At 43.0% G+C, this 14446-nt stretch overlaps 2 protein-coding genes across 3 annotated transcripts in view; one reads left to right on the forward strand and one right to left on the reverse strand.

Moving 5' to 3' along the window:
* ERI2 (ERI1 exoribonuclease family member 2) overlaps window positions 1-4369 on the reverse strand; it is a 39212-nt gene extending 34843 nt beyond the window's left edge. The window contains exons 1-2 of the mRNA XM_077448985.1: window positions 4290-4369; window positions 502-557 (exon numbers count right to left, since the gene is read on the reverse strand). Of these exons, the coding sequence (XP_077305111.1) occupies window positions 502-524 (23 nt within the window). The 5' untranslated portion in view covers window positions 525-557; window positions 4290-4369. The remainder of the gene's footprint in view (window positions 1-501; window positions 558-4289) is intronic.
* A 2-nt stretch (window positions 4370-4371) lies between these two features.
* Window positions 4372-14446, forward strand: part of REXO5 (RNA exonuclease 5) — an 86926-nt gene continuing 76851 nt past the window's right edge. The window contains exons 1-3 of one of the 2 annotated variants that reach the window (XM_077448984.1): window positions 4372-4541; window positions 7253-7395; window positions 9717-9829. In XM_077448984.1, coding sequence (XP_077305110.1) covers window positions 7270-7395; window positions 9717-9829 — 239 coding nt within the window. In that variant the 5' untranslated portion in view covers window positions 4372-4541; window positions 7253-7269. The remainder of the gene's footprint in view (window positions 4542-7252; window positions 7396-9716; window positions 9830-14446) is intronic. The other variant, XM_077448983.1, reaches the window with a different exon arrangement.

The raw sequence follows: 14446 nt of genomic DNA on the forward strand, positions 1-14446 counted from the left end.
GGCAAGCATAAAAGTGATCTCAGTGTGCAGCTGCACCTTTATTTTCCAGTCACAGACTGGGAGAGAATTGGTGGCAAAGAAAGGAATACATCTGCAGCCTTTTGATATGGTCACCTTTTAGAAGACATGAATACTGTTCCCACGATTTCATAGGGAGAGAGTTTTTTAACTGTGTGGACACATGATATTTGCAGCTATACGATAGGAGGGGAAGACAGGGTGAAACACAGTTCAATGGCAACTGTGCTGACCTTTGTAAACTGAAGCCCAATTGGTTAACATGGACTGTTGCAAGCTGTACATTACTAAGTTTTATTTTATTTTTTGGTTATTTTTTGGCAGTTCTTTTTTCAGTAAAATTGTAAAAAAAAATAAAAAATAAAAAAATAAAACCATATCTGGGCTCCCAGAGCAAAAACCACATAAGCACATTGTTTCTCATTTTTAAAGCATAATTTCTAACTTCAGTAAAATGCAGTAATAAAATTGTTCAAAACTTACTTTGCAAGCTGTTTTGTAGTCATTTCTGTATTCCATGCACCTTAAAAATCCGGGAGCTACAAAAAGAAAAAAAAGAAATATTTTTTACCAACATCAAATATGGTCAAAGTTGAAAGATGCAACAACTATTGGCCTTGAGCCATTTGTTAGATAGCTTGGAGCTCTGGAATCTGCAAAGTTTGTGCTTCCTACTAAGTGGAAAGCTCTAGCTATGACTGCGCAGGGGACAGGTTCAAACTCTGCAGAGACTGCTGTTTCCACAGAGAACAAAGGATTCTTCTCTACAGCATGCTGGCTGGGGACAGGCTTTTCTACTACAGCTTCCTGTGATGGAGTAACACAACAGCATGAGAATTAAAAACCAGGCATGCTTAAAGCGATGTTTTTCACTCGATCACAGGAAGCTGCAGTAGAAAAGAGTGTCCCCAACCAGTGTTCTAAAATTTGAACGCCTCCTTTACATTAAGATGCGTGTAGAACATGTTTGCATTGCCATCAAGTTTTCCAGGTGCCTCCTTTGTGTTGGTTTTCTATTATATGGATTCTTGTACTATTTCAGCTAGTAACACTTTTAAAGGCCTTGTTTACACATGTGTTTGAGGGGCTGTAAACCCAATGGTTGAGCTGCATTTTTACCGCCCCTCAACTAAGGCTGTTCACATCACTAGTTATATGTGAGGGTTTACATCCACATTAAAGTGGTAAATCCTTTTTGTTGACTTTAACCTATAGAGTAGAGCTGCACAATTAATCAAGAATCGTTATCGCTATCTTGACTAAAGTGTTTCACAATGCTTTCTATGCAAAGAATTCTCTGTGCTCTTCTGAAGCCACAGCCCTCAAAAGAAAGGAAGAGGAAAACTGGGCAGTCTGCCAAAAATCACAACATTCTTTATACCTTGAACTGAAGTATAAACATTGAAACGATTTGTCAATGGAATAGACTGTTAGTGAAAAAAGTTTAAACGCTAAACTTTTTTCTGACATTGGTTGGTTTAAAATTAAAATCATTTTTTTTGCTAGAAAATTACTTAGAACCCCCAAACATTTAATATCTCTCTCTCTCTCTCATATATATATATATATATATATATATATATATATATATATATATATATATATATTTATTTTTATTTTTTTATTTTTTTGTAGACACCCTAGAGAATAAAATGGTGGTTGTTGCAATATTTTATGTCACACTGTATTTGCACAGCGGTCTTTCAAATGCAATTTTTTTGAAAAAATTACTTTAATGAAAAAAAAAAAAAAAAAAAACACTAACCAGTAAAGTTAGCCCATTTTTTATTTTATTTTTTTGTATAATGTGAAAGATTTTACTTTGTGAGAATCATGATCTTTTTATTCAATGCAAAAAAACTGTGATTCTCATTTTGGCCAGAATCGTGCAGCTCTACTATAGAGGTAGTGGAAATATCTCCTAAACGTGCACCGTTTAGGAGATATTTCACTTGTAGTGCGCTGATGTCGTCATCGGCGCATGCACTGTGAAGAAATGGACCACCGTGCCGTTTCTTTCCCCAATGTGTGCCATGACTGACGGCTCCTGCACGCATGCGCGGGAGTGATGTCATGTGACTCTGGCCAATCAGAGCCGGAGTCTGTGGCCCTGGAAAGAAGAGGGGCGAAGATGGACGCGACATGCTCAGGGGACAGCGCGGGCTTCGTTTGCAGGTAAGCATCATATAATGGGATAGTATGCAATGATCAACGGTTTGCATGCCAACTCCTGGACTTCTCTGCTGCCTCTGACACAGTGAACCACCCCTCCCCCTAAAAAAAAACAAAAAAAAAAAAAAACACTAATTTGGTCTTCGCCACTGTACACCTCGCTGGTTCTCATCCTACCCATCCCACTGCACCTTCACTGTCACTTACAATTTTACTTCCTCTTCCTTTCTCCATCGTGTCCCCCGAGGTTCTGTTCTTTGACCTCTCCTATTCCCGATCTACACCTCCTCTCTGGGTCAGCCAATAGCCTTCCATGGCTACCAATACCATTTCTTATTCTCCTCCGGCATCACTAATCTAACAGACAGATCAGCCTGGATGTCACACCACTTCCTACTCAATCTATTCAAAACTGAGCTCATATTTCCTCCCCTATGTGCCCCTTTCCCTGACTTCTCTGTCAAGACCAATGGCACCAATATCAACCCGTCCCGCATGCCACGGTCCTTTCGGCCCCACATCCAAAGCTTGCTGCCTCAACCTCTGCAACATCTTCAAAATACACCCCTTCCTAACAAATGACACAACAAAGCTTCTAATTATTATTATACAGGTTTTATATAGCGCCAACAGTTTATGTGGCGCTTTACAACAACTCTCTGGTCATCCATCGCCTCATCAACTACAACTCTCTCCTCATTGGATTACCTTTACATACGCTATCCACCCCCAGTCCATCATGAATGCTGCTGCCACCAGACTCATCCAACAACCGCCCAGTGCCTGCTCTGTTGATCCCTCCACTGGCTTCTGCTCACCTAATTCAATTCAAAATACTAACAACTTATAAAGCCATCCACAGCTCTGCCAACTACATCACTAATATAACAGCTAGGAGTAAGCACCAAGCATGCTGTGAAACGCATTAGCTGTATATTATTCCGTCGCTTGCTGTATGGACTATCATTTTTTATGCTTTGTTGGATTCAAAGAAAGGTGATTTTATTGGAGTGTTGCCATCCAGACATCTTTTCTTTACTCCAGACTTTCTGCTACATGCAGAACCCTGTACCCTTTGCTTGTGCAGTGGAGGTGGGACTTTAAAGGGTGAATACCTTGAGAGGTGTACTAATTTACATCACTAACAGTCTCAAAATACCAACCTAATCTCTTCATAAGAGCTCCTGTTCTATCCCCCCCCATAACTTCTCCTGAGCCTCTCCCATCCTCTGGAACTCTCTACCCCAATCTGTCTGACTATCATGTCCACTTTGATGATCCATGAAAACCCTTCTCTTCAGAGAAGCCTATCCTTACTCCACCTAACAAATGTACTTTTATTTTCTCCATCAGCTCATCCCCCACAGTTATTAGCCTTTGTATCACTTGACCTTCCCTTTTAGATTGTAAGCTCTAACGAGCAGGGCCCGCCAATCCCTCCTGTATTGTATTTGTACTGTCTGCCTTCATGTTGTAAAGGGATGCGCTTACTGTTGGCACTAGGGATGAGCTCCAGCGTGTTGGCACACTGCACATGCAGAGCCCACCAGGAAGTCGGCGCAACGCTAATCACAGGCAGTGAGACATTTCCCGATCTCTGCAGCCGCACATCGGGACAATGGCTCACTGCCTGTGATTAGCGCTGCGCTGACTTCCTGGCGGGCTCTGCACATGCAGCGTGCGAACACACCGGAGCTCATCCCTAGCTGGCACTACATAAATCCTGGATAATAACAAAAATATTATATGTCAGATCAATTTTGGCGTGATGCGACCATGAGAACAACACTATCCATTGCAATGCATATCCTTTTAATGTGCATTTATGGGGCTTCAAATACACAGAAGAAACACCTGCTTTACACAGAAGAAACACCTGCTTTACACAGAAGAAACACCTGCTTTAAACGGCCTGGCAGACAGCAAAGAAAACACAAACTGCCAGCAGGGATTGTAACCCTTCCACAACAATGCTATGATTCCCTCCGTGCTCTGCCTGCTAACTACAACCTAACACTCCATGCTGAGAGCCAGACACCCGCCCCATGGACTGGGGACGCCTGGGCTACAGTAGTGACCGCTCAGAGCCACCTACTCACCCCCATCCTTACACAGACCGCCGACCGGAGCCTCTGATAGTTCAAATCCCCCGCTGACCCACCACTTCCGCTTCGTCACCACTGTGCGCCAGGACGTGAGCCGATTGGACTAGTCTGCTGTACAGGGTGAGAGGGCTCCGGTAGGCTGTGTAATCGATCGCGGCTGGAATGGATGTTATACGGAACACGTGCAGATGCTTTGCGGATTCTTATGGCTTCTATTAGTGAATTTCCTGTACGGCCGCTGATATCGTGAGTGCTTCATCTATGAGACCACCCAACGTGATCCATGTGATGATATACCCCGATCGTAAACCTCTCCCTCCCTGTATGATGACCTGGCCTGAGGTTCATCAGAAAGACTAAATGTCAGGAACACTCAGCATAACTCCCAACTGTCCCTGATTTGGAACAAAGTCCCTCTGTCCTCCTCATTTGTCCCTCATTTTGGTCTGATCTACATAGCATAGCTGCCATCTGTCCTTCATTCGTCCCTCGTTTTGATCTGATCTACATAGATAATACATTTTTTTTTATCTCTCAAAACGTGTTCCCAGTGCTTAAACCTTTCATCTGATTTCTAAATCGCTGCATTTGTAAATTCCAAAAGCCAATATAAAGGAACAGTAGTGGTAAAAAAAAAAGCACTTGTGGGTTTAACCTATCTTGTTTTTTTTTTTTTGTACAATTCTCCTTTAAGGGGGCGTGGCCTAGGGTGTGTCCTATGCCTGTATACTTTTGCTGATAGGTGTCACTCATTCCCTCAGAAAGTTGGGAGGTATGCATATGCTTGTATATAAAATGCACTTTTATTGTTTGAAAAAAATGTCTCAGTGCTAAACCTTTCATCCAAATTCTAAATTGCTGCATTAGTAAATTTCAAGAGCCAATATATAAAGCAGTGGCGGCTTGTGGTATATTTTTTTGGGGGGGCGCAAACAATCCACCCCCCCGGTCGGTCACCAGCCTCACCATCTAGGTCAGTGATGGCGAACCTTGGCACCCCAGATGTTTTGGAACTACATTTCCCATGATGCTCAAATACACTGCAGAGTGCATGAGAATCATGGGAAATGTAGTTCCAAAACATCTGGGGTGCCAAGGTTCGCCATCACTGATCTAGGTCGTGGGCAGTGCTTGCGGTAAGTAGCGTCTCCTCCTCCTGGTGCTTCACGGTGGCTTCCCCTGCGTCTATTTCCTCTTCCTCCTCAGCAACCAATAGGATCACTTTTCCTGTCAGCCAATAGGGTGACAGTCTCAGGACCCGCTGCCTGATTGGCCAGGAGGAGAATCAGGCAGACAGTAGCGAATATTAATTCGCTATTGCCACACAATTGGGTTGGCTTGGAGCGCAGTGCTCTGCACCAGGAGTCCACCTTTATTTTTGAAGAATATTAGAGACTCTGGCTCTAGTCCCATAAAAACAAAACAAAAAGAATTGGTACTCAATGTGACAAGCACCCCACATGTAGATTAGGGAGGCTGTGCCCTGTATGGATGGGCTGCCACTGGTATAAAGGAATAGTAGTGGTAAAGCCATAGGAACAGAGGGGCGCCAGACTGAGTGCAGTATAAATCATATATTTAATAAAAACAAGTAGTAACTCACAGGTTAAATTAGATGAGTTCAGTATGTGGTAAAAATCGCCAGTCCTGGAGTCTCATAAATGTCTTCCCTTTGCAGCCTGGGGCACTGGTGTGATCTTACAGGGATCCAGAGAATGCTGGGAACCAGGAGGCAGGAAACAAGAAGCAGCTGGTCATGATTTCACAGGAACAGGAAATGTGATTATTCACAGTGGCAAGGAATGGTAATGCATTTCAAAGCTACAGCTTCTTCATCAGACCACCATCCTGGTACATTAAAGAAGAGGCTCTGTGATTCGTGCAGTGCACTGCCAAATTCCCGGCGGGCTCTGCGCGTGGAGCATGTGAACACACCGGAGCAAATCCCTACCTGTCAAAACCAGGTACCAGCTCCTCCACCCCCCTTCCCCCAAAAGGTGCCAAATGTGGCAGCAGAGGGGGATGGAGCTCTGCTTTAATGTACGCATCTTAAAGTATATGTCAACCCTTACCTTGTCAAACAACCCATTCAGTTTAAAATAGCAAGGAACGGCAACCCATATAAATAGAATACGCATAGAATATTTAAACAACTTTTTTTTTATACGTGATCACATATAATCTGTTCTCAGCATATAAGAGGTGGGGGTGGAAACCGCAGGGGCGTGTCAGCAAAAGGCAGAGAAAAAAAACAATACATTGATCTTCCCAGTGAATGGTGTGTCAGCACAAATCTGACCATTGGAGGACAGGCAGGCTGTTCTCCCAGCACAGGATGGAGGCGCATCTATGTCTAGCATGGTCAGTTTGAAATAGGAAAGGGGAACTGGCAGGATCACCAGGACTTTTCATCAAAGGAAGAAATGTAAAGAGAATTTGATACTTTTTATATAAGTTGTTGGGACAACAAACACATATCAGAAATATGAAATGTTGCGGTAACAAACACTTTAGCATGATTTCAACAACAACAAAAGGTTAAAAAATGGACATTCTGCAATTTTTCCAAAGCAGCATACCACAGTATATGGTGAAAAGATTTTCCTTTACTTCCTGCCTTGTACACAAAATGAAGGAAATTCCCTATTAGATAATTGTCACCAGAATAGGTGTCCTCGATTACCTTCTATTCTTTTTCTGGTGTCGGCAAATTTTTGAATTTCCTTCCTGTCACAGTCACAGTGCTCACTGGGACAGAGTGAATCTCGCTAGTGTGGGCACATGCTACAATAAAAACCTGGCAGAGGTTCTAACCCACTCAGCCTCTATCCAAAACAACGTTTTGGCTATAGATACATTTTAACTAATATGTATCTTTTTCCAGTCCATAATATTTTTGGAGGTGTTACATATTCTAGTTTCATTACATTGGATGATAATCTTCATTCTTTTTACAGGTCTTAGGTGGCCTAAAATGAGTCCGAAGAATGTAAGGAAACACAGGAGGCCACACAGTGATGAAGAAAAACAGACAAGTAAGAAGAGAAAAATGCAGCTTGAAACATCAGAAACAAATGGATTTGCCTCACAAAGAACCAAGGTAAAAATGTATTTAATCAAAACATATCCGCTATATTAAAGCTGAACTCCTGAAATTCACCCACTTTGTATAATGTGCTGGATTATTAGGGGTTAAGTCCAACGAGGTGCATGGCACTTCGTGGTCTTATCTCTTTAACCACTTGCCTACTAGGCACTTTTACCCCCTTCCTGCTTAGGCCAATTTTCAGCACTATCACACTTTGAATGACAATTGCGCGGTCATGCAACACTGTACCCATATAACATTTTTATCATTTTTTTTCACACAAATAGTGATTTCGTTTGGTGGTATTTAATCACCACTGAGTTTTTTATTTTTTGCTAAATGAAGGAATAAAGACCGAAAATGCTGGGAAAAAAACAAAAGATTACCTTTTCATTGTTTTTTTAATCAAAATTTGCAAAGAGGTAATTTTTCTCCTTCATTGATGTGCACTGATGAGGCTGCACTGATAGGCATCACTGGTGGGCACTGACAGGCACTACTGGTGGGCACAGACTGGCAGTACTGGTGGGCACTTTTGTGGCTGCACTGATTATCAGTGTACATGTCCCTTTTACAGAAGTCGGTTATCGGCTCTCTTCTGTGCTAATAATCAGCTTCTGTTCGCATCCATGGTCAGCTGTGATTTACCTCAATCTTTGATCAGCAGTGCACCCTGCCACAGGGGGCGATCATGGGAGGTCATCATGTGACTAGCCGGCCGCGCTGTAGCCGTCATTCTGCTATAGCGTGGTCGGCAAGTGTTTAATTTACAATTTGTATTTTTACTGAACATATCTATTGATATACACTGCTGTGCAAAAGTTTTAGGCTGGTGAAAAAAATAAACAAAATTATTGCGATGGTAGAAAAACACAAGCTGCTGGCAACAACACAACAGGATCGATTGTGTGTAACGAATATAAAAAAAAGTTACTGCACTGAACCATAAGGAATTAAAAGAATTAAATGTGGCAAAAAAAATATAGTCTATATAGCAAAACCAAAGTGCAAATTCCATTGATTGGAAACGTCCGTGATGTACATCCACTATAAGTGAATGTGATAAATCGATCAGCCAGGTGTACCTCCTCTGGAAAAGAAATGGATTGCTTCCTTACCAGAAATAATGGACTCTATGATATAAGAATCAGAAACGCTGTATATAAACTCAAACATCTGAAATCCAGTACTTCTCCCCTCTTGGGGTAGTAAGGGTGGTATCATACCTAGTGGTAAGGAATCGCTCCATCATTATGAACATGGAGGATAAATGGAGAACACCCACATAGTATAAAAATGTAAACACGTTTATTGAGACAAAATAGTACTAGTAACCTCACAATGTAGCCAATAAAATACAGCATGTAAACAAAGTTGGTCCAGGGAACCAATCCAAATTGGGCGGAGTCCATGTCTTTGACATCACCACGCATGCCAAAATCACGAGGAATATGTATAGTTTTCCGGGAAGTTTCCAATAAATGGAATTTGCACTTTGTTTCATCACCATGGATAATAATCTGAACTGTTTTGCTATATAGACTATATTTTTTGCCAGGTGTGAAAATTTTTTGTAAATGAAAGTGGTAGTAAACTCCTTTTTTATATATTTTTTTTTTTACTTGTTTCCACTGGTAAGCATAGGTGAATATCTCCTAAACACTAGCACCGTTTAGGAGATATACTCTCTGCATGCAGCCGGCAATGTCACCAGCGCATGTGCTCTGAAGGGACGGCATACCCCACTGTCCCTTCAGAGCTCCGTGCCACAGTCCGTGACTCCTATGCGCATGTGCTGGAGTGACGCCATTGTGGCACGGCCAATTGGATGGCCGGAGCACGCAAACCCAGAAGCAAGACTGAGTGAAGATGAAAGCCCTGTCAGCCGTGACAGCGTGTCGCTGGAGGCCTTCGTTTTCATTTATTCATTTATAACTTTTTTTTAAATGTGTTTTTCTCAATTTTGTTTGTTTATTTTGTTGTTATTCTGTCTCTCACTGTTAAAATATGGGTTTTTATTTTTTTTGCCACATATCAACAGATATTCCCATTTTCAGCATTATATAAACCCCCTCATGCCACCCCCCTACGATTACATTTTTGTTAGAAAATGTACTATTTTTAAAACAACACGGGCTACATATCATGTCCAGTGCAGGTAAGAAAATAAAGCACCTAACACTTGATACAGACACATTAACGTTGCTCTTTTGAACATATTTACTGTATATTTAAAAAGTTTATGAGATTGTTCAGTGCATTTTAGAAATTCATTGATGTCTTCTAATATGCTCATAGGTTTAATATTTGTGTTGTGTTTCATTTCAATGAAGGAACCAAGATTATCCCCGGCATTGTTTAGTGATACCTGTGAGATTCAGCATGGATCGTTGCGCCAACTCATAAAATATGCTGTGCTAGGAAAAGAGCGCTCAACACAGGCAAGGTACATCAAGAAGCATTTTGATGCTTGTGCTGAAACATTTTAGATGTAGCAATATTTTTGGCATTTTATAATTTAGTCAGTTCTGCCAGGACAGTTTATAGTAAAGGGAAGTGGAGAGGCAGTTGTTATTTAAAGCGGTGTTCCGCCAAAAAAAAAAAAAAATATATATAATTAATAACCAGCAGCTAAACATACTTCAGCTGCTGGTTTTTAACAATAGGACACTTGCCTGTCCTGGAGTCCAGTGATTTCGGCACCGGAGCTGTTGTTTCCATCAGCTGTCATCGCGGGTAAGGGTACCTGGCAGTGTAGCCTTATGGCTTCACGCCGGGGACCCTACTGGGAATGTGTGAGGCCCTGCTCCTCTCTCCTACTGGCCCGACAGGGAGAGGAGGATGAGGAGGTGGAGGGAGCCCCGTGGTGATGTCACTCCCAGAAAAAAAAAAGACAGGTATCCTGTTCCCCCTCCCCCAAAAAGGTGCCAATTGTGGCACCGGAGGGGGAGAGGAGACAAATGAGCCGAAGTTCCACTTTTGGGTGGAACTCCGCTTTAACCACTCCCCCCCCCCCCCCCCTTCCTGCCCAAGACAATTTTTAGCTTTCAGCACTGTCGCACTTTGAATGACAATTGCACAGTCATACAACACTGTACCCAAACTAAATTTTTATAATTTTCTTCCCATAAATAGAGCTTTCTTTTGGTGGTATTTTATCACCTCTGTGGTTTTTAATTTTTGCGCTATAAACGAAAAAAGACTGACAATTAAAAAAACAAAACTGATGGGCACTGATAGGCGGCATTGATGGGCACTGATAGGCAGCACTGGATAGGCAGCACTGATGAGGAGCTACTGACAGGCATTACTGAGTGGCACTGATTGACACTTCGATGAGGCACTGATAGGCATTACTGATGGGACACTGACAGGCATTACTGATGGGGCACTGATTGGCACTGTTATGGGCACTGACAGTTGTTTATGGGGACAGACTGGCAGGTGTTGGGCACTAATTGGTGGCTGATGGGCACCTTTTGATGGGGGCTGTACTGATTATCAGCACAGACCCCCCTCTGACAGGGAGAGCCTGTCAGTGTGAACCGAGGATAGCCATTTACCGGCACTTCCTGGTTAACACAATGATCAGATGTGATTGGTCACAGCTGATCACGTGGTAAGAAGCTTCTGTCAGAGGCTTCATACCACGTTCTGAGGTGCGGTATATCAGAATGACACACAGCACCTCCAATTACCACGCTGCACTCCCCTGCTGGCGTGCGCCAGCTGTGTTATCCTGATAATGCCATATGATAACGCATATTTAAACCCAAAAACTAAAATTTAATATATTGCAACTTACCAATAATTTAATGTGGTGGCTGCATATGTTTTCTTTTTTAATTTTGTTTTCTTTTCTTTTTACTTGATCTGGCCAGTTCCTGTCTTAGGGTTCAGCCATTCTATGAAGGAGCAACTTGGACTCAAACAACCTATTCAGTTTAAAATAGAAATGAAATGCAAAGCATTTGTGTGTAGATATAAAATACATTCTAAATAAATTTTTTTTTATTTTTTTTTAATCAGAGATCACATTCTCTTCGTTCTCAGCGGCATAAAAGCTGGGGGAGGAGAAGCAGCAGTACACTGAGCTTCCCAGTGAATGGCTGTGCAGCGGGGCGTGTCAGGGCAAGTCTTATCATTGGAGGAGAGCACACTGTGTTCCCAGCACTGCTAGAGAACTTACCACAGTGTGTTCTCCTGCTTAGTGTGGTCAGTTTAAATAGGAAACTGATGGCTGGCAGGAACACCAGGGATTTCACATAAAGGAAGCAATACAAAGAGAACAGGAGACTTTATCATACAAGTACATGGTACAGCAGGTACATATCAGGAATATTACGTTTTAGGGTAACAAACGCTTTAACAAATAAAATCTGAACTCCAGTGAGTGCTTTTTAAGCCACTACAGTAGGAGTGTCAAACTCAATTTCAGCATTATGATTGTCCTCAAAGGGCTGGATATATCTGTAAGACTAGATGTCCAGCGCAACCCACCCCCACATCAGATGTCAAGAACCCCCCTCCCCATCACAGGTCATGAGTCCTCCGCCTTCTCTTACATCACAGTGCACTCCCTTTACCTTTTGCAGCTGCCAGGAAAAAGGTGAAGCTGGAAACCAGAAAGTGCAGGGTCTGAAGGAGGACGAGAGGAGGGCTAGAGTCAGCTGGCAGGGTCTGCTGAATGCTGAGACCAGGGGAGGGGGAGACAAGGGGGTTCTGCGGCTACACAAAGAGATGCAGGATCTGTAGGAGGAGTTCTGTCATCCTCTCTGCTGCCGACTGCTGAGACGGGAGGGGGCAGAGATGAGCCACTCCACAGCTGCACAGAGAAGTGCCGAATCTGGCAGAGGAGTCTGTCCTCCTCTCTGCTGCTGATTTGGTTAGACAAGGTTGGGGAGAGAGAGAGAGATGAAGGGGTACCGCAGCTGCAGGAAAGCTGCAAGAGCAACATAAAATGGCCTGGAGGGCTGGATTCGGCCCACAGGCCTTCTATTTGACACATGTGCATTACAGCAACAGTTTTTTTCCTTTTGGGATAAAGTTTTTACATAAATGAATAAAAGTTGACCATTGTAAGCACCCGTGTTGGTGAGAAATGGGTTGTCTCAACCATGTAACTGCCAGCTTTGTTAGACAGTTTGGTCTGTTATCGCAAGTGGGAAAATAACACTTACTGGCCAGATCACCAAGTGAAAACAAAGCGAAAAGACCTAAAAAAGAAAACTAAAGCAACTACTACATTTAAAATGGTATTAAAGACAAAATGAAAAATGACCATATGTATATGATGCAGTATGGTATTACTAGCATTACCAGAGCAGTCTGAGGCCGCGTACACACGCGGGGACTGTTCGCTCAACTTTGTCCGCTGAACAGTGTTTCGGCGGACAGTCCGCTCGTGTGTGGGCTTTCAGCGGACAGTTTCAGCGGACAGTCTGCTGAACAAAGTTTTTCGGAAATTCCGAAAAACTGTCCGCTGAAACTTTGTTTCAGCGAACAGTCCCCTCGTGTGTAGGCTTGTTCGTCAAACTAAGTTCCGCGCATGCTCAGAAAGGATTTACACGCCGAAGTTTGCATTGCAGTGTATAGGACGTCGTTTTCTAGTCCCGTCGTACGTGCCGTTCACGTCATCGCGCACGGTTTCAGCGGACTGTTCGTTCGTCGTGTGTGGGCAAGTCCGTCCATGCTAATTTTGAGCGGACTGTCCGCTGAAACTGTTTGACGGACAAAGTTGAGCGAACAGTCCCCGCGTGTGTACGCGGCCTTAGTAAATTAGTTTTATTACCTGTTCATCCAGTCAGTAAGTTTGTTATTTTTCAACTTCCCTTAGCAGACTAAGCTGTGAAGCAAAAGTGGCAGTTAAAGGGTTGCGACAAACCATTTTACATTGACGGGTGCTTACAGCGGTCAGCTCTTTTTAATTTGGTTAAAAGGTTTAAAACCTGTTATTGTAACTGCTTAAAAGGTGTTTTATAGAGTTACATTTAAGGCTACAGTCACACTGGCAATTTAAGCCAGTGTGAATTGCAGAGGAAGGAATCCTCAGATTGCCGCTTCTCCTGTGAGTGGCTAGACGCGTCCTCTGGCCCATTCACTGTAATGATATTGCCGACGGCCACAGCTATTTGCGACTGCCCTTACAGCCACCGCTTACATGCGGTGATCGCTGCTGGACACATCACAGCTGGTAATCACTAGCTGTGCAAACAGCCGCAAATAACTGCGACTGCCAACGACCTATCATTATAGTGAATGGGGCCAGCAGACTGATCTAGCCACTCACAGGAGAAGCAAGAATCGGAGGATTCCTTCCCCTGCAATACGCACTGGCCTAAATCGCCGGTTTGATAGTAGTCGTAATGTGTTAGTCACTTATGTAAAGTCCATCTAACACTACTGGATGGAGCACCAGATGAAAATAGAGGGGGGGAAAAAAACTAAAAACAGAAAACTAATGCAGTCACTATATCTAAGGACAGGTAAACTGCAATATGTACTGGGAATGGCCAGGGGTGGGTAGTGGGGTCCCCCATGGTTCTGTGCTCGGACCAATCCTGTTTAATTTGTTCATAAAAGACCTGGAGGATGGGGTAAACAGTCCAATCTCTGTATTTGCAGACGATACTAAGCTAAGCAGGGCAATAACTTCTCTGCAGGATGTGAAAACCTTACAAAAAGATCTGAACAAATTAATGGGATGGGCAACTACATGGCAAATGAGGTTCAATGTAGAAAAATTTAAAATAATGCATTTGGGTGGCAAAAATATGATTGCAATCTATACACTGGGGGAGAACCTCTGGGGAATCTAGGATGGAAAGGGATCTGGGGGTCTTAGTAGATGATAGGCTCAGCAATGGCACGCATTGCCAAGCTGCTGCTAATAAAGGAAACAGAATATTGGCATGCATTAAAAAGGGGATCAACTCCAGAGATAAAACGATAATTCTCCCGCTCTACAAGACTCTGGTCCGCACCTGGAGTATGCTGTCCAGTTCTGGGCACCAGTCCTCAGGAAGGATGTACTGGAAATGGAGCGAGTACAGAGAAAGGCAAC

This window comes from Lithobates pipiens, unplaced genomic scaffold (assembly GCF_037356315.1).
Source record: "Lithobates pipiens isolate NorthernLeopardFrog02 unplaced genomic scaffold, aLitPip1_a1.2 Scaffold_22, whole genome shotgun sequence".
Taxonomy (NCBI): Eukaryota; Metazoa; Chordata; class Amphibia; order Anura; family Ranidae; genus Lithobates; species Lithobates pipiens.